This window comes from Dreissena polymorpha, chromosome 6 (genome assembly GCF_020536995.1).
Source record: "Dreissena polymorpha isolate Duluth1 chromosome 6, UMN_Dpol_1.0, whole genome shotgun sequence".
Lineage (NCBI taxonomy): Eukaryota > Metazoa > Mollusca > Bivalvia > Myida > Dreissenidae > Dreissena > Dreissena polymorpha.
Window position 1 is genome coordinate 88,462,693 of NC_068360.1, and position 12,308 is coordinate 88,475,000.

General features: G+C 32.7%; 1 protein-coding gene across 2 annotated transcripts; it reads left to right on the plus strand.

Moving 5' to 3' along the window:
• The first annotated feature begins 94 nt into the window (after positions 1-94).
• On the plus strand, positions 95-11,967 carry LOC127834447 (GPI mannosyltransferase 4-like). Of its 2 annotated transcripts, none has more exons than XM_052360292.1 (3): positions 95-144; positions 8,562-8,724; positions 9,190-11,967. In XM_052360292.1, the coding sequence occupies exons 2-3, from the start codon at positions 8,604-8,606 to the stop codon at positions 11,217-11,219; spliced, it is 2,151 nt and encodes a 716-aa protein (XP_052216252.1). In that variant the 5' UTR covers positions 95-144; positions 8,562-8,603; the 3' UTR covers positions 11,220-11,967. The 2 variants fall into 2 exon arrangements, with proteins under 2 accessions (XP_052216252.1, XP_052216253.1); XM_052360293.1 differs by lacking the exon at positions 95-144 and adding an exon at positions 153-288.
• Positions 11,968-12,308: the final 341 nt, after the last annotated feature.

Here is a 12,308-nt window from a genome sequence, read left to right on the forward strand (position 1 = left end):
TATCATTTCATAAATTAGGGTTAAGATTAGCAATATAAATTAGTGTCTTCATAAAGAATAAAAAAAAAAAAAGCTATCCACTCCGTCGTGTAAAAAATAAATAATTTGTAAGAATAGCAACTTCGAATTTTTCATGTTTTATAGGTTTGTGTATTTTTTTATCCATTACTCAGTTTCATATCCGGTAGGGATAAAGATATACATTTTCATAGAAAAAACAACAACTCTGTTTTATTCTAATATTTCGCCCAAATGGTCTTTATCAAAGTTTACAAATATGAATACCCGGTAACTATGTAGTGAATTAATTTAACTTAATCTCCACTTATTTACATTGACTGTCTTTTGTATGTGTGCTATGTTTGTATTGTTTGTTTGTATCATGTTCATCTTCAGAAAATAGAGGCAATAAAGATATATATGTTTTAATAAAATATGGGTAAGGGGGTCTAGTCTTTATTTTATAAAACACAGTACGTTTCTTGGATTATCACTTATAGTTGCAGTGTGATTGTGTGTCTTGTTAATCCATTTACCGTGTTCATACAATCACCAAAAAGCACCGTATAGCACCAAAAAGCACCAAAAAGCACTCAATTTCTCTCTATATATATGCAATATATCGTTTCTAGTGTGTGTTAACGAGTTTAATTAGTAATAAATGGTTATATGATTGTATGTTTATAGAAATCTACTACATTTTGCCCCAAAATGGTAAATATCGGCAATGTACCGACCAAAAAGCATTTCATGTGAAGACCGAAAAGCACTCAATTTCTCGCTATATATATGAAAAATTGCGTTTCTGTTGTGTGTAAACGGATTAAATTAGTTATAAATGGTTATATTTCATGCATATTTATACTACCTTGTGTTTATTATGAGGTATTAATGCCCAAAATTGGATAAATATCGGCAATATACCGACCGAAAAGCACTTCATGTGAAGACCGAAAAGCACTCAATTTCTCGCTATATATATAATATTTGCGTTCCTATTGTGTGTAAACGGTTTAAATTAGTTATAAATGGTTATATTTCATGCATATTTATACTACCTTGTGTTTATTATGAGGTATTAATGCCCCAAATTGGATAAATATCGGCAATATACCGACCAAAAAGCAATTCATGTGAAGACCGAAAAGCACTCAATTTCTCGCTATATATATGAAAAATTGCGTTTTTGTTGTGTGTAAACGGATTAAATTAGTTATAAATGGTTATATTTCATGCATATTTATACTACCTTGTGTTTATTATGAGGTATTAATGCCCAAAATTGGATAAATATCGGCAATATACAGACCGAAAAGCACTTCATGTGAAGACCGAAAAGCACTCAATTTCTCGCTATATATATAATATTTGCGTTCCTATTGTGTGTAAACGGTTTAAATTAGTTATAAATAGTTATATTTCATGCATATTTATACTACCTTGTGTTTATTATGAGGTATTAATGCCCCAAATTGGATAAATATCGGCAATATACCGACCGAATAGCACTTCATGTGAAGACCGAAAAGCACTCAATTTCTCGCTATATATATGAATATTTGCGTTTCTATTGTGTGTAAACGGTTTAAAATTAGTTATAAATGGTTATATTTCATGCATATTTATACTACCTTGTGTTTATTATGAGGTATTAATGCCCAAAATTGGATAAATATCGGCAATATACCGACCGAAAAGCACTTCATGTGAAGACCGAAAAGCACTCAATTTTTCGCTATATATATGAATATTTGCGTTCCTATTGTGTGTAAACAGGTTAAATTAGTTATAAATGGTTATATTACTTGCATATTTATACTACCTTGTGTTTATTATGAGGTATTAATGCCCAAAATTGGATAAATATCGGCAATATACCGACCGAATGCACTTCATGTGAAGACCGAAAAGCACTCAATTTCTCGCTATATATATATGAATGATTATCTAAAACAAACTTCTAATAAAAAAATGCATCAACATGCTTTTTGAGTATGAGTTTCAATAAAATAGAGGCCATTTTTCAGAAAATTGATTTAAACGAAAATATAATTAATTAAAAAAAATAACCGATAAAGACCAATTTAGCGTTAAATTTCCCGGGTACGTTTTAGTATATTTACCGTACCCGGGGTACATGTAAGTATACTTAAGAGTACCCAGGGTACATGTAAGTAGTACCAGAGCCGAGAATGACCAATCGAGCATAACTAATAGCTTTTTATTGTTGTACTGTGTATATAAGTGCCGTTTATAATGGATTGAAAAGATGTACATATTTATTTAGTCAATAATGACTTCGTTAAATATTGATTTAAGTTTAAAGATAAAGCACAAGCACTCAATTTCTCTCTATATTTAATATAGTCAATGATGACTTCGTTAAATATTGATTTAAGTTTAAAATAAAGCACTATATATATGAGGCGCGTTCTGAGAAAAATGGGCTTAATGCATGTGCGTAAAGTGTTGTCCCAGATTAGCCTGTGCAGTCCGCACTGCTAATCAGGGACGACACTTTTCGCCCAAACTTGATTTTTGTGAGGAGTGACTTCCTTGAAACTAAAAATACCATTAGAGCAGAAAGTGTCGTCCCTGATTAGCCTGTGCGGACTGCGTAGGCTTCTTCCCAGAACACGACTCATATATACATGAGGTAGTTTGCCAACATAATGAATATGTTGCCCAGCTCTTGCCACGTGGAGGCCACCTCTTGTAAGAGCCAAATTTTGAAAAAAAAAGGCCGAAATAATCCCAAATATTTAAACAGGAAATAAAAAAAATCACCGGAAATAGTCCCATTTGTATAAACGAGAAATTTAATATTTGCAGCTGTTTGTAATGAAATAAAACTGCACAGCTTAAGATAAGCTTGTCTGTTAATGATTATGTTACCCTCAATTTCAAATCAGATTATAGAAAGTAATGATATGTAAAAAAAATATCCAGGACATACACCGGCATATGGGACGCAATTTTTATATAAATATATGGTACATAATAACTAATAAGTGGTACATAATATAAAAACATAGAATAAAAAATTGATAAACTATATATACAACTATGTTACATATACATATGCAAAGAAGGTAGTAAAGTTAGAATAAAAGATAGATTAAACAAAATAAAAAAAGATACAACTATGATACATAGACATATGCAAAGAAGGTAGTAAAATTAAAGGTTGATTTATAAATCATGTTTTATCGCGACAATATGTTCATTGTTTCATTTAATTTTTTTTCTTTATTTCCGTTATCAGTGTAAAAATGATGGTATTAAAGGGATCTTTTCACGCTTTGGTAAATTGACAAAATTGAAAAAAGTTGTTTCAGATTCGTAAGTTTTCGTTTTAGTTATGATATTTGTGAGGAAACAGTAATACTGAACATTAACCATGCTCTAATATAGCCATTATATGCATCTTTTGACGATTTTAAAACCTAAAAATTATAAAGCGTTGCAACGCGAAACGATTGAATAATTTGGAGAGTTCTGTTTTTGTCGTTAAATTTTGTGAAACTACGAAGATTGCATATATAAGGTATAAAATACGACAACTATGTGTACTCGGCGAAATAGCTCAGTAGGCTAAAGCGTTTTTACTTCAGGACTCTGGCAGGACTCTAGGGGTCACTGGTTCGAAACCTGCTCCGGGCAATGTTCTTTTCCTTTTTTTAATTTTTTTCTTGATTTTTTACTGGAGCTTTTACGATCCAATGTTTACATTTATCAATATAAAGCATTTAATAAATAAGTTAAAAAAATGCCAAAATCTGTTAAAAGGCCCCTTTAAGGTGTTACTAAACAGTAAAATACCAACAGCGGTCGGGATTAATGCACTTGGCCGCTAGATGAATAATTTTATACAATTATTCTGGGCAAATTTATAATTTCAAAACATTTTTAGTTGGTGTTGTTATTCACTTTCAATAAATACATCAGTTCTTTTTATCAACCTAATTCCTGTTGTGTGCTACTGTTTCTTATCAGAATTATATATATTACAATACACCATCAGCGGCCGAGCGCAGAATACTGCGCTTGGCCGCTTTAAAAAATGTGGAATGCATCAAATTGAATGTCAAATTCCGATTGTATTAGAAAAAACTTATTTTATATAAATAAATCAAGCACGTACACTTAACAAAAAGAAAGATATTTCTTTATTTAATGTAGAATTTTGCAAAATTAACGAGCTTTATATATAACAATGTTATATTACTTCTTTCTGGTTGACTAAAAAAAACACAACAAAATATTTGTACATAATTTGTAAAAAAGAAAAATATTGATGCACATGATATTTTATAATTTTGTTAAGTGCACGTGCCATTGAAAGTTGAGTTAAGGGGGAGATGCGTATTAAATTACACATAATTAAAAGCTGATACTATTCTGTCAGCTTGATTTATAAATCATGTTCCATCACGCCAATATATCCATTGTTTCATGAATTGTAACGCCATCAGACCCGAATGAATACACCATTTATTCCAAGCAGGTAAATAACAATTACTATAATAAATCAGGGGAAGTCTACACTGTGTATTAGCAACCTGCTGTGATGATCTTATCAGTTCAATACACAGGAACATGGCTACTGTACTGGAATTGACCAGTCGCCAACTCCGCCCACATTTTGTCGATCAGCCAATCAGATATCGATTTTTCACACACCCCTCAGCAACGCTTATCTGGCCGCCATTTTGTCCGACAAACAAAGCGTGTTGTACATATGGAATGGACGTATTTTTTAAGAGTTTACACAGATTTTATATCAAATGCATGATCATTACTTTTCGATCATTTTTCAAAATTGTAGGTGCTATACATACTTTATAAAAGGTTATTATTTTATCTTTTATTTCTTGAACATATGAACGAGTAATGAGAAAACAAACACACTAAATAGTTTAACCACACCAGGTGTGTGTTCTATAAAACGTGTTATACCGTATGATGCACAATATTATTAAGCAGTTTGGGCAACATAATAATTGCCACACGTGCTTATTAATCTCAGCGTAATTGTCGATGATTAATAAATAACAGTATGTTGGCGTGGATCTCAGAATGAAGGAACATTAAGGCATTGTTAGGTACTGTACACAAGAAAAGAAAACTATTTAATTACTTAAATGATTTCCAATTATATAATTATTTTCTGTGGATCATAAACAAGGGAAATCATTATAAATTGTTAACTCAAATATTGTTTTAACTAAAGTAAAAACGAAAAAGGGTGATTTCAACGCGGCTAAGACAGCTTAGAGCGACTTCAAGTGTAAAATGTACGGCTTATAATACAACAACAACATTTCTAAAACAACATATATTGATACGGGGAGAAATGTGAAAATTGCAATTAACATATAAGGGCCATCTTGTTATAAATAAGCAAATGCATTATATGCTAAATGTTTTCAATTCGAATGTTCGTGAACAGCACCGTAATACCAACATTTCATTATTTGATTGTGAAATGTAACAGGTTCGCATTAAACATAAATGAAATAAAATGCATATTAGACTATCTGTTAATGAAACCACGAAATTAGGCCTGTATTAAATTATGGTTACAATCAAAATTAAATTTATGTCTAAATAAAAAAAATCGGTGTCTTTTTTAAAATAACACAATAAAACAAAGATCTAAACATTTTTAATAAACAAAAAACCCATCATGATATGGATATGTCATTTGCATTTAATAAAAATATTTTCAAAATTATATATGAATAGCCACCGGGTTCACTGTCAGACGGTTGAATACAAGTTCAAATTCAATATGAAATATGAAATAAATGCTCATTTTTACAACGGATTTTTCATCAACTCCCTATATAAAATGTATAAGAAACGTTTCTGATAGTCAGTCTGCCGTTAACTCATTTATTTTGATTACGCCATTTCTCTTCAAGTATTTATGATTGTATTAACGTTTAACAAAGCAGTTTAGTTTAGTGTGCGGCTTTAATAATTTATATTATAGAAAAGAGCATAATACATCATTACAAGTATAGAATTTCCCTCACGTAATCCGCTATAATTGCGATCTGCTTGTCGGAGTTTTCTAATCACTAGACCACGTGACTATGATCGATAATTTGGCGACTGGTCAATTGGATTTACAGCCAAAATAACTGTTTTCATTTCAGTCTACACTGTGTATTTGCAACCTGCTGTGGTGATCTTATATTATTGGCTCAATACACAGGAACATGGCTACTGTACTGGAAATATCGGATTTACAGCCAAAATAACTGATTTTATTTATTGCTGAAGTGGTGTGTACTTTAACAATTAACAACGCGAATTGATCCACCTCTCCGTTGCACATTTTTTTTACGTTAATTAATTTACTGAGTTAATTAAAGACGGCGCTAATAAAGTGTGAAGGTGGAAATAAAGAAATAAGATATATTTTCGCATGACACTGAATACACATGATACATGGATAAAATATAAATAAGACACATTTGAATCTTTCATTTCTCCAAAAAATTAGCACGTAGTCACATATATATAAGATAGATAAAAGACCAGAAAACAATATAAGTTAGACACATTTGCATCTTTCAGTAGGTTAGGGAGGGGAAATATACGGGTTTCACGTTGACCCGTTGTTTTTTCTGCACTTATTGGGGGAGCTATTGAATTTCAAGTGTACATGTTGATTTTTTGTATCTTCAATAATCCATTGTAATTGATTTAACGCACACGCGCCTTTTGAAATTTGTGTTTGAGCTGTAAATTAATAGTCATAATAAAATGCGTGTTAAGTTACCAGCGTACACTCGATACTCGCGCAATGAATGGTTTTAATGGAACGATTAAAATTGCTATTATTAATACAAAGTACAAAAGTCATGCTGCAATTCTATTTAAGAGTTTCACGTCAATTAGAAATACTTAAAACATATACATCAATTTACGTATAAGATGATAAACACCATGAAGTGCTTTTCGGTTGGTACATTGCCGATATATTTATAACTAGCTACCAGTTGTTTATAAAAAATATATATTATATTCGATATTTAACATGACTGTCTCAGTCCTCTAAACCGAAATGATCCGTAAAATAAAATAGTGTCTTTGTGTCGTATGAACGAATCTGCACTAAAACTAAGATTAGATTCACATCGTACATCGAATAATTAATTGAGCAAATGTTATTCAACAAAACTGTACATTAATTCACACGAGCCGCACTGTTCGGACGTGAATGAAAGGCGCCGATCATAACACAACTTCTCGTCATTATCTGGAATATAATTAATTGAAGGTGCGAAAATCTATTTTCAAACTGCTTTGTGCTGATTAAAGAAGCGTACCGGCCGTTCGTTCACAAGTTGTTAATGATGACGTCAGACCTTAAAATTAAGTTTTAATCTGAACAGACATTGACTCAATAAATATGTACATCTTTTCAATCCATTAAAATCGGCCCTTATAGTTAACTTTCATGTATATATAGAGAACTTGAGTGCTTTTCGGTGATTCTCTGCTGTCGCGGGAGTGCTTTTCGGTCTTCACATGAAGTGCTTTTCGGTCGGTATATTGCCGATATTTATCCAATTGTGGGCATTAATACCTCATAATAAACACAAGGTAGTATAAATATGCATGAAATATAACCATTTGTAACTAATTTAAACCGTTTACACACAATACGAACGCAAATATTATATATATAGCGAGAAATTGAGTGCTTTTCGGTCTTCACATGACGTGCTTTTCGGTCGGTATATTGCCGATATTTATCCAATTTTGGGCATAAATACCTAATAATAAACACAAGGTAGTATAAATATGCATGAAATACAACCATTTATAACTAATTTTAAACCGTTTACACACAATAGAAACGCAAATATTCATATATATATATATAGCGAGAAATTGAGTGCTTTTCGGTCTTCACATGAAGTGCTTTTCGGTCGGTATATTGCCGATATTTATCCAATTTTGGGCATTAATACCTCATAATAAACACAAGGTTGTATAAATATGCATAAAATATAACCATTTATAACTAATTTAAACCGTTTACACACAATAGGAACGCAAATATTATATATATAGCGAGAAATTGAGTGCTTTTCGGTCTTCACATGAAGTGCTTTTCGGTCGGTATATTGCCGATATTTATCCAATTTTGGGCATAAATACCTCATAATAAACACAAGGTAGTATAAATATGCATGAAATACAACCATTTATAACTAATTTAATCTGTTTACACACAATAGAAACGCAAATTTTCATATACAGAGAGAGAAGTTGAGTGCTTTTCGGTCTTCACATGAAGTGCTTTTCGGTCGGTATATTGCCGATATTTACCATTTTGGGCACAATGTAGTATAGACATACACTCATATAACCATTTATAACTAATCAAACCCGTTAACACACACTAGAAACGATATATTGCATATATAGAGAGAGAGAAATTGAGTGCTTTTCGGTGCTTTTCGGTGCTTTTCGGTGATTGTATGGACCGGTGTCCCCATTTACCGGTATACTGATCAGGAGAAATGTTTTCATTACAGACTTAATTGTTCCTGTGTTCACACAAATAGCAGTATCAAATTATGTCCTGGATTAAATTGGCTTGGTTAGTATTCCTGATGGGTCGCGCTGCTTGGACATTCTTGCCACAGATGGGTTACATCCATCCAGATGAATTCTTTCAAACTGTGGAGGTTGTTGCAGGTAATTGATATTTACAAAAGCATGATAACAATTTAATGACAATATCTAATGACAATGAATAGTGAGTATAGTAAAATAATTTAAATAATATTGTAAAGAGTTCAATGATAGGTTTAAGTTTTAATCTTTTATGAATTAATTGAAATAAATCACTTTGATATGTGTAAAATGTATCTTTATGTTTGCTGTAATTAAATATTAATAGAAAACAACTTGTCAGTGTACAACAATTTTATAAGAAAGAAATACAGTGCATTAAGACTCATTTGTTGTTGTTAATAATATGTCTGTGTCCTCACAGTAGGATTTCTCAGTAAAACTGAATGTGGACTTAGAAGAAGTACGAGAAATTGTTACATTGGTTCCCTTCATGTAATTTAATGATGAAAAAGATACAGTATATTAATAGAAAGAGAATATTGAAGTTCTTGCAGTGATGTTTATTTAATGAATTTTTTGTTGTAGGTGATGCCCTTAATGTGAGTGTCATTAGAACCTGGGAGTTCACTGGCGAGTACCCACTGCGGAGCATGATTTTACCCAAACTGTTGTTCCATCCAGTCTTTGTGCTTTTCAAAACTGTCATAGAGTTGCATGGTTCAGAAGTTACCGGCTACACCATTCTGCTTGCGTCAAGACTTGTCATGCTGTTACTGAGCTTTGTGATAGATTTGATGTTCTTCAGGATCTGCTTGATGATTGGTCTTCGGGGCCACACGCCTGCTTTGATTTATGCAAGCTCTTATGTGACTTTGACATTTCAGTGTCATTCATTTTCCAATTCTATAGAAACTGTGCTTGCTGTGGGACAGTTTTATGTTATTTTTTTACTTATAAAGACCAAATATGAACATGATAAAGATGTAAAAGAAAATAATATTCCAGCCAGTGAAAATGACAAGTTGTTGGATGACAGAGCATTGTTAAAAAGCCACCATGAAAATGCTTTCCATAGTCCCAGATTCAGAGGCAAATCAAAACTAGGTTCTAAAAAATTAGATGTTGTAAGTACGATTACATCCTGTATGACAGAAGACTTGTCAGAGACCATAGTGAGAGAAAATTACAAAAATGTGATAAAGTCTTATGAGGTAAAAAGCAAAGAGTTTTATCCCATAGCTTTGTTGGTACTGTTTGGGTCTGTATTTGCATTTGGAGTTTTTAACAGACCTACATTTTTGGTTTTTGGTTGTGTGCCATTTTTTTGGTGGGTTGACATCTACAACCGGTTGCCTAACTTTCTGTTGATGCTGTCAACTGTAGCATTGTCTGGATTTGTGACATCAGTGATTTTGATCACCTGCGATTCATTGTATTACATGTCTGTTAAAATAATCGACCTTCAAAACTTTGGGGTCAAGGAGTTGCTGCAGATATTCTGTGTAACACCTCTAAACTTTGTTATGTATAATACAAACCCATCAAACCTTGAGAAACACGGCAGGCATCTACGTTGTCTCCATTTGATGGTCAACCTTCCATTACTTCTTGGTCCACTTTTAATTCCAATATGGAGAAGAGCTTTCCAACAAATCTCAAGGTTTTTCTTTACAAAAGCATGGAAAACTTTGCTTAAAAGTGATAGTGATATTTATGTCACACGAACTGAAGTGAAAGGCTCTTCAGCTGCCATAGAAAAAAACATTGATTCTGAAAGTGAGAGCGTTAGCAAACTGAATAAAAATATCTCTAAAATTTCTGCAGATGATGTTAATACATTAGATCTCAATGACTCTGATTTGGATTATGCAATTTCCACTGAAAATAAGTCCAGTGAACAATTAAATCAACATTGTCATGGTGATGAAAAAGTGAAAGTGAAGCTACGGCAAACCCTGCAATACAGTCTGCTGCTCTACATCTTCATTCCTGTGATATTGTTATCTTTGTTTCCTCACCAAGAACCACGATTTTTAATCCCTGTCATACCAGGAGCCATTCTGTTTGCATCACTTGTTTTGCGGGAAAAGGTTGGCACACTTTTCTGGACAATTGTCTTTTGCTTCAACCTACTGATGGCAACAATATTTGGAGTGCTGCACCAGGGAGGTATTATACCGTGTCTCATGCACCTTCAAAAGATGAGCACTGAAGTTCACAACAAAAGTCTGCAGAAGAGTGAACTGACTTTTGCATTTTCTCACACCTACATGCCTCCGAAGCACTTACTTCTGGACCGGAATAATTTCATCAATCTGGTAGATTTTAAAGGCATGGACTTAGCAAGTGTATGTCTTTGTCTTAAAGGGGACTTTACACCGAATGACAGTGAATGCGAGGGTTTGAGACCTTCTGAAACTGTGTACTTGGCAATAACTGGAACTGTTGCTCCACAATTCAAGGAATTTTGTAAAGAGTTGGTAAGGGTTAAGAAAGTTAAAGCGTTTTTTCCACATGTTTCTTTTGAGGATTTACCAGACTTTAATGTTATAGATAGTTGGAGTATGCTTATGGACTTGTTTTCTCTTCACTTATATGAAATAAAGGTTTTGTAATATGGTACTTAGAATTGTTATTTAGTTATCTTGATATTTCAAATTGTTATTTAGGTATCTTAAATTTTAGATGTGTTTATATCAAATGTCTAAATACTATGATGTGATGAATTGAATGATCATAGCAACTTTATATCATCGCTGTCGTTCTCAAACCTCGTAGCTCCACAATTTTCAATTATTTTTTTTTCGTCTTTTCCGAATATATGAAGTCTGGCCCGTGTTTTGTGCCATATCTCGTAGCCCTACGCCAATCAGAGCCCTTGAAAAAGCCACATGACAAAATGTTTGAGCTCGATTGTTGGCTTTTTTCCGGCGAAAAATCGTAGCGACGTCATTTCACCTATAGGTACGTCATTTCGTTTGGACAAATTTGACAAAAACATTTTTATATTTGCAGCTACGAGGTTTCCTATCAGGACGAATTGTCGTACCTCATAAAAATGACAAAACTGTGGTGACAAAATATCGTAGTTACCATTTCTGAATATCAGTATGACTTACGCGTCTACGACTTGTACCGTATTTTGCAGCTTCATTTGTTTGGTATTTTTTATATAATTTCAATTTCTAAAACATCGTTTTAAAAAAATGTGACAGTTTTTTCTCTCTCCTGAAGTTGGCATTTTGTAGCTACGAGGTTTGAGAACAACAGCGATGATATAATGGTTTCGATTCTTTTGTAACCATTTGCTACTGAATTTTCTGATTGCAAAACCAATATTGACATTAAACTCACTGTGTTGAATATAGTGTTTAGTTCGGTGTCACCCAAGAGAATTATGGGCCAGCCAGATTTGACATGTGATACATCCTTACTGATGAACATTATTCTGCACTCCCAATATCTGTCCTGCATGCAGGTGCTTTAAAGGAAGGCAAGAAAGATATGCAGTTGTCAAACAAAAAATAAAAGTTAGCATTTTGTATCTCGTTAAATCTATGTTACCAGACCACATCTAGCGTTGAAATTTTGCTTGTTTCCATAAGAACACTTTTTATGGGTTCACTTTATTTTACAACATGTTTTACAAAATATTCGTTGATTTTGAGTGTTTATGGGGCTCTAAAGGCTATTGGTACCTGTCT

What these genes read in the sequence shown, in the direction of transcription:
- LOC127834447 (XM_052360292.1), top strand. Translation starts at nt 8,604, where the DNA reads ATGTCCTGGATTAAATTGGCTTGGTTAGTATTCCTGATGGGTCGCGCT. An exon ending in AACTGTGGAGGTTGTTGCAG is followed by an intron (nt 8,725 to 9,189) that starts GTAATTGATATT and finishes TTTTTGTTGTAG; the next exon opens with GTGATGCCCTTAATGTGAGT.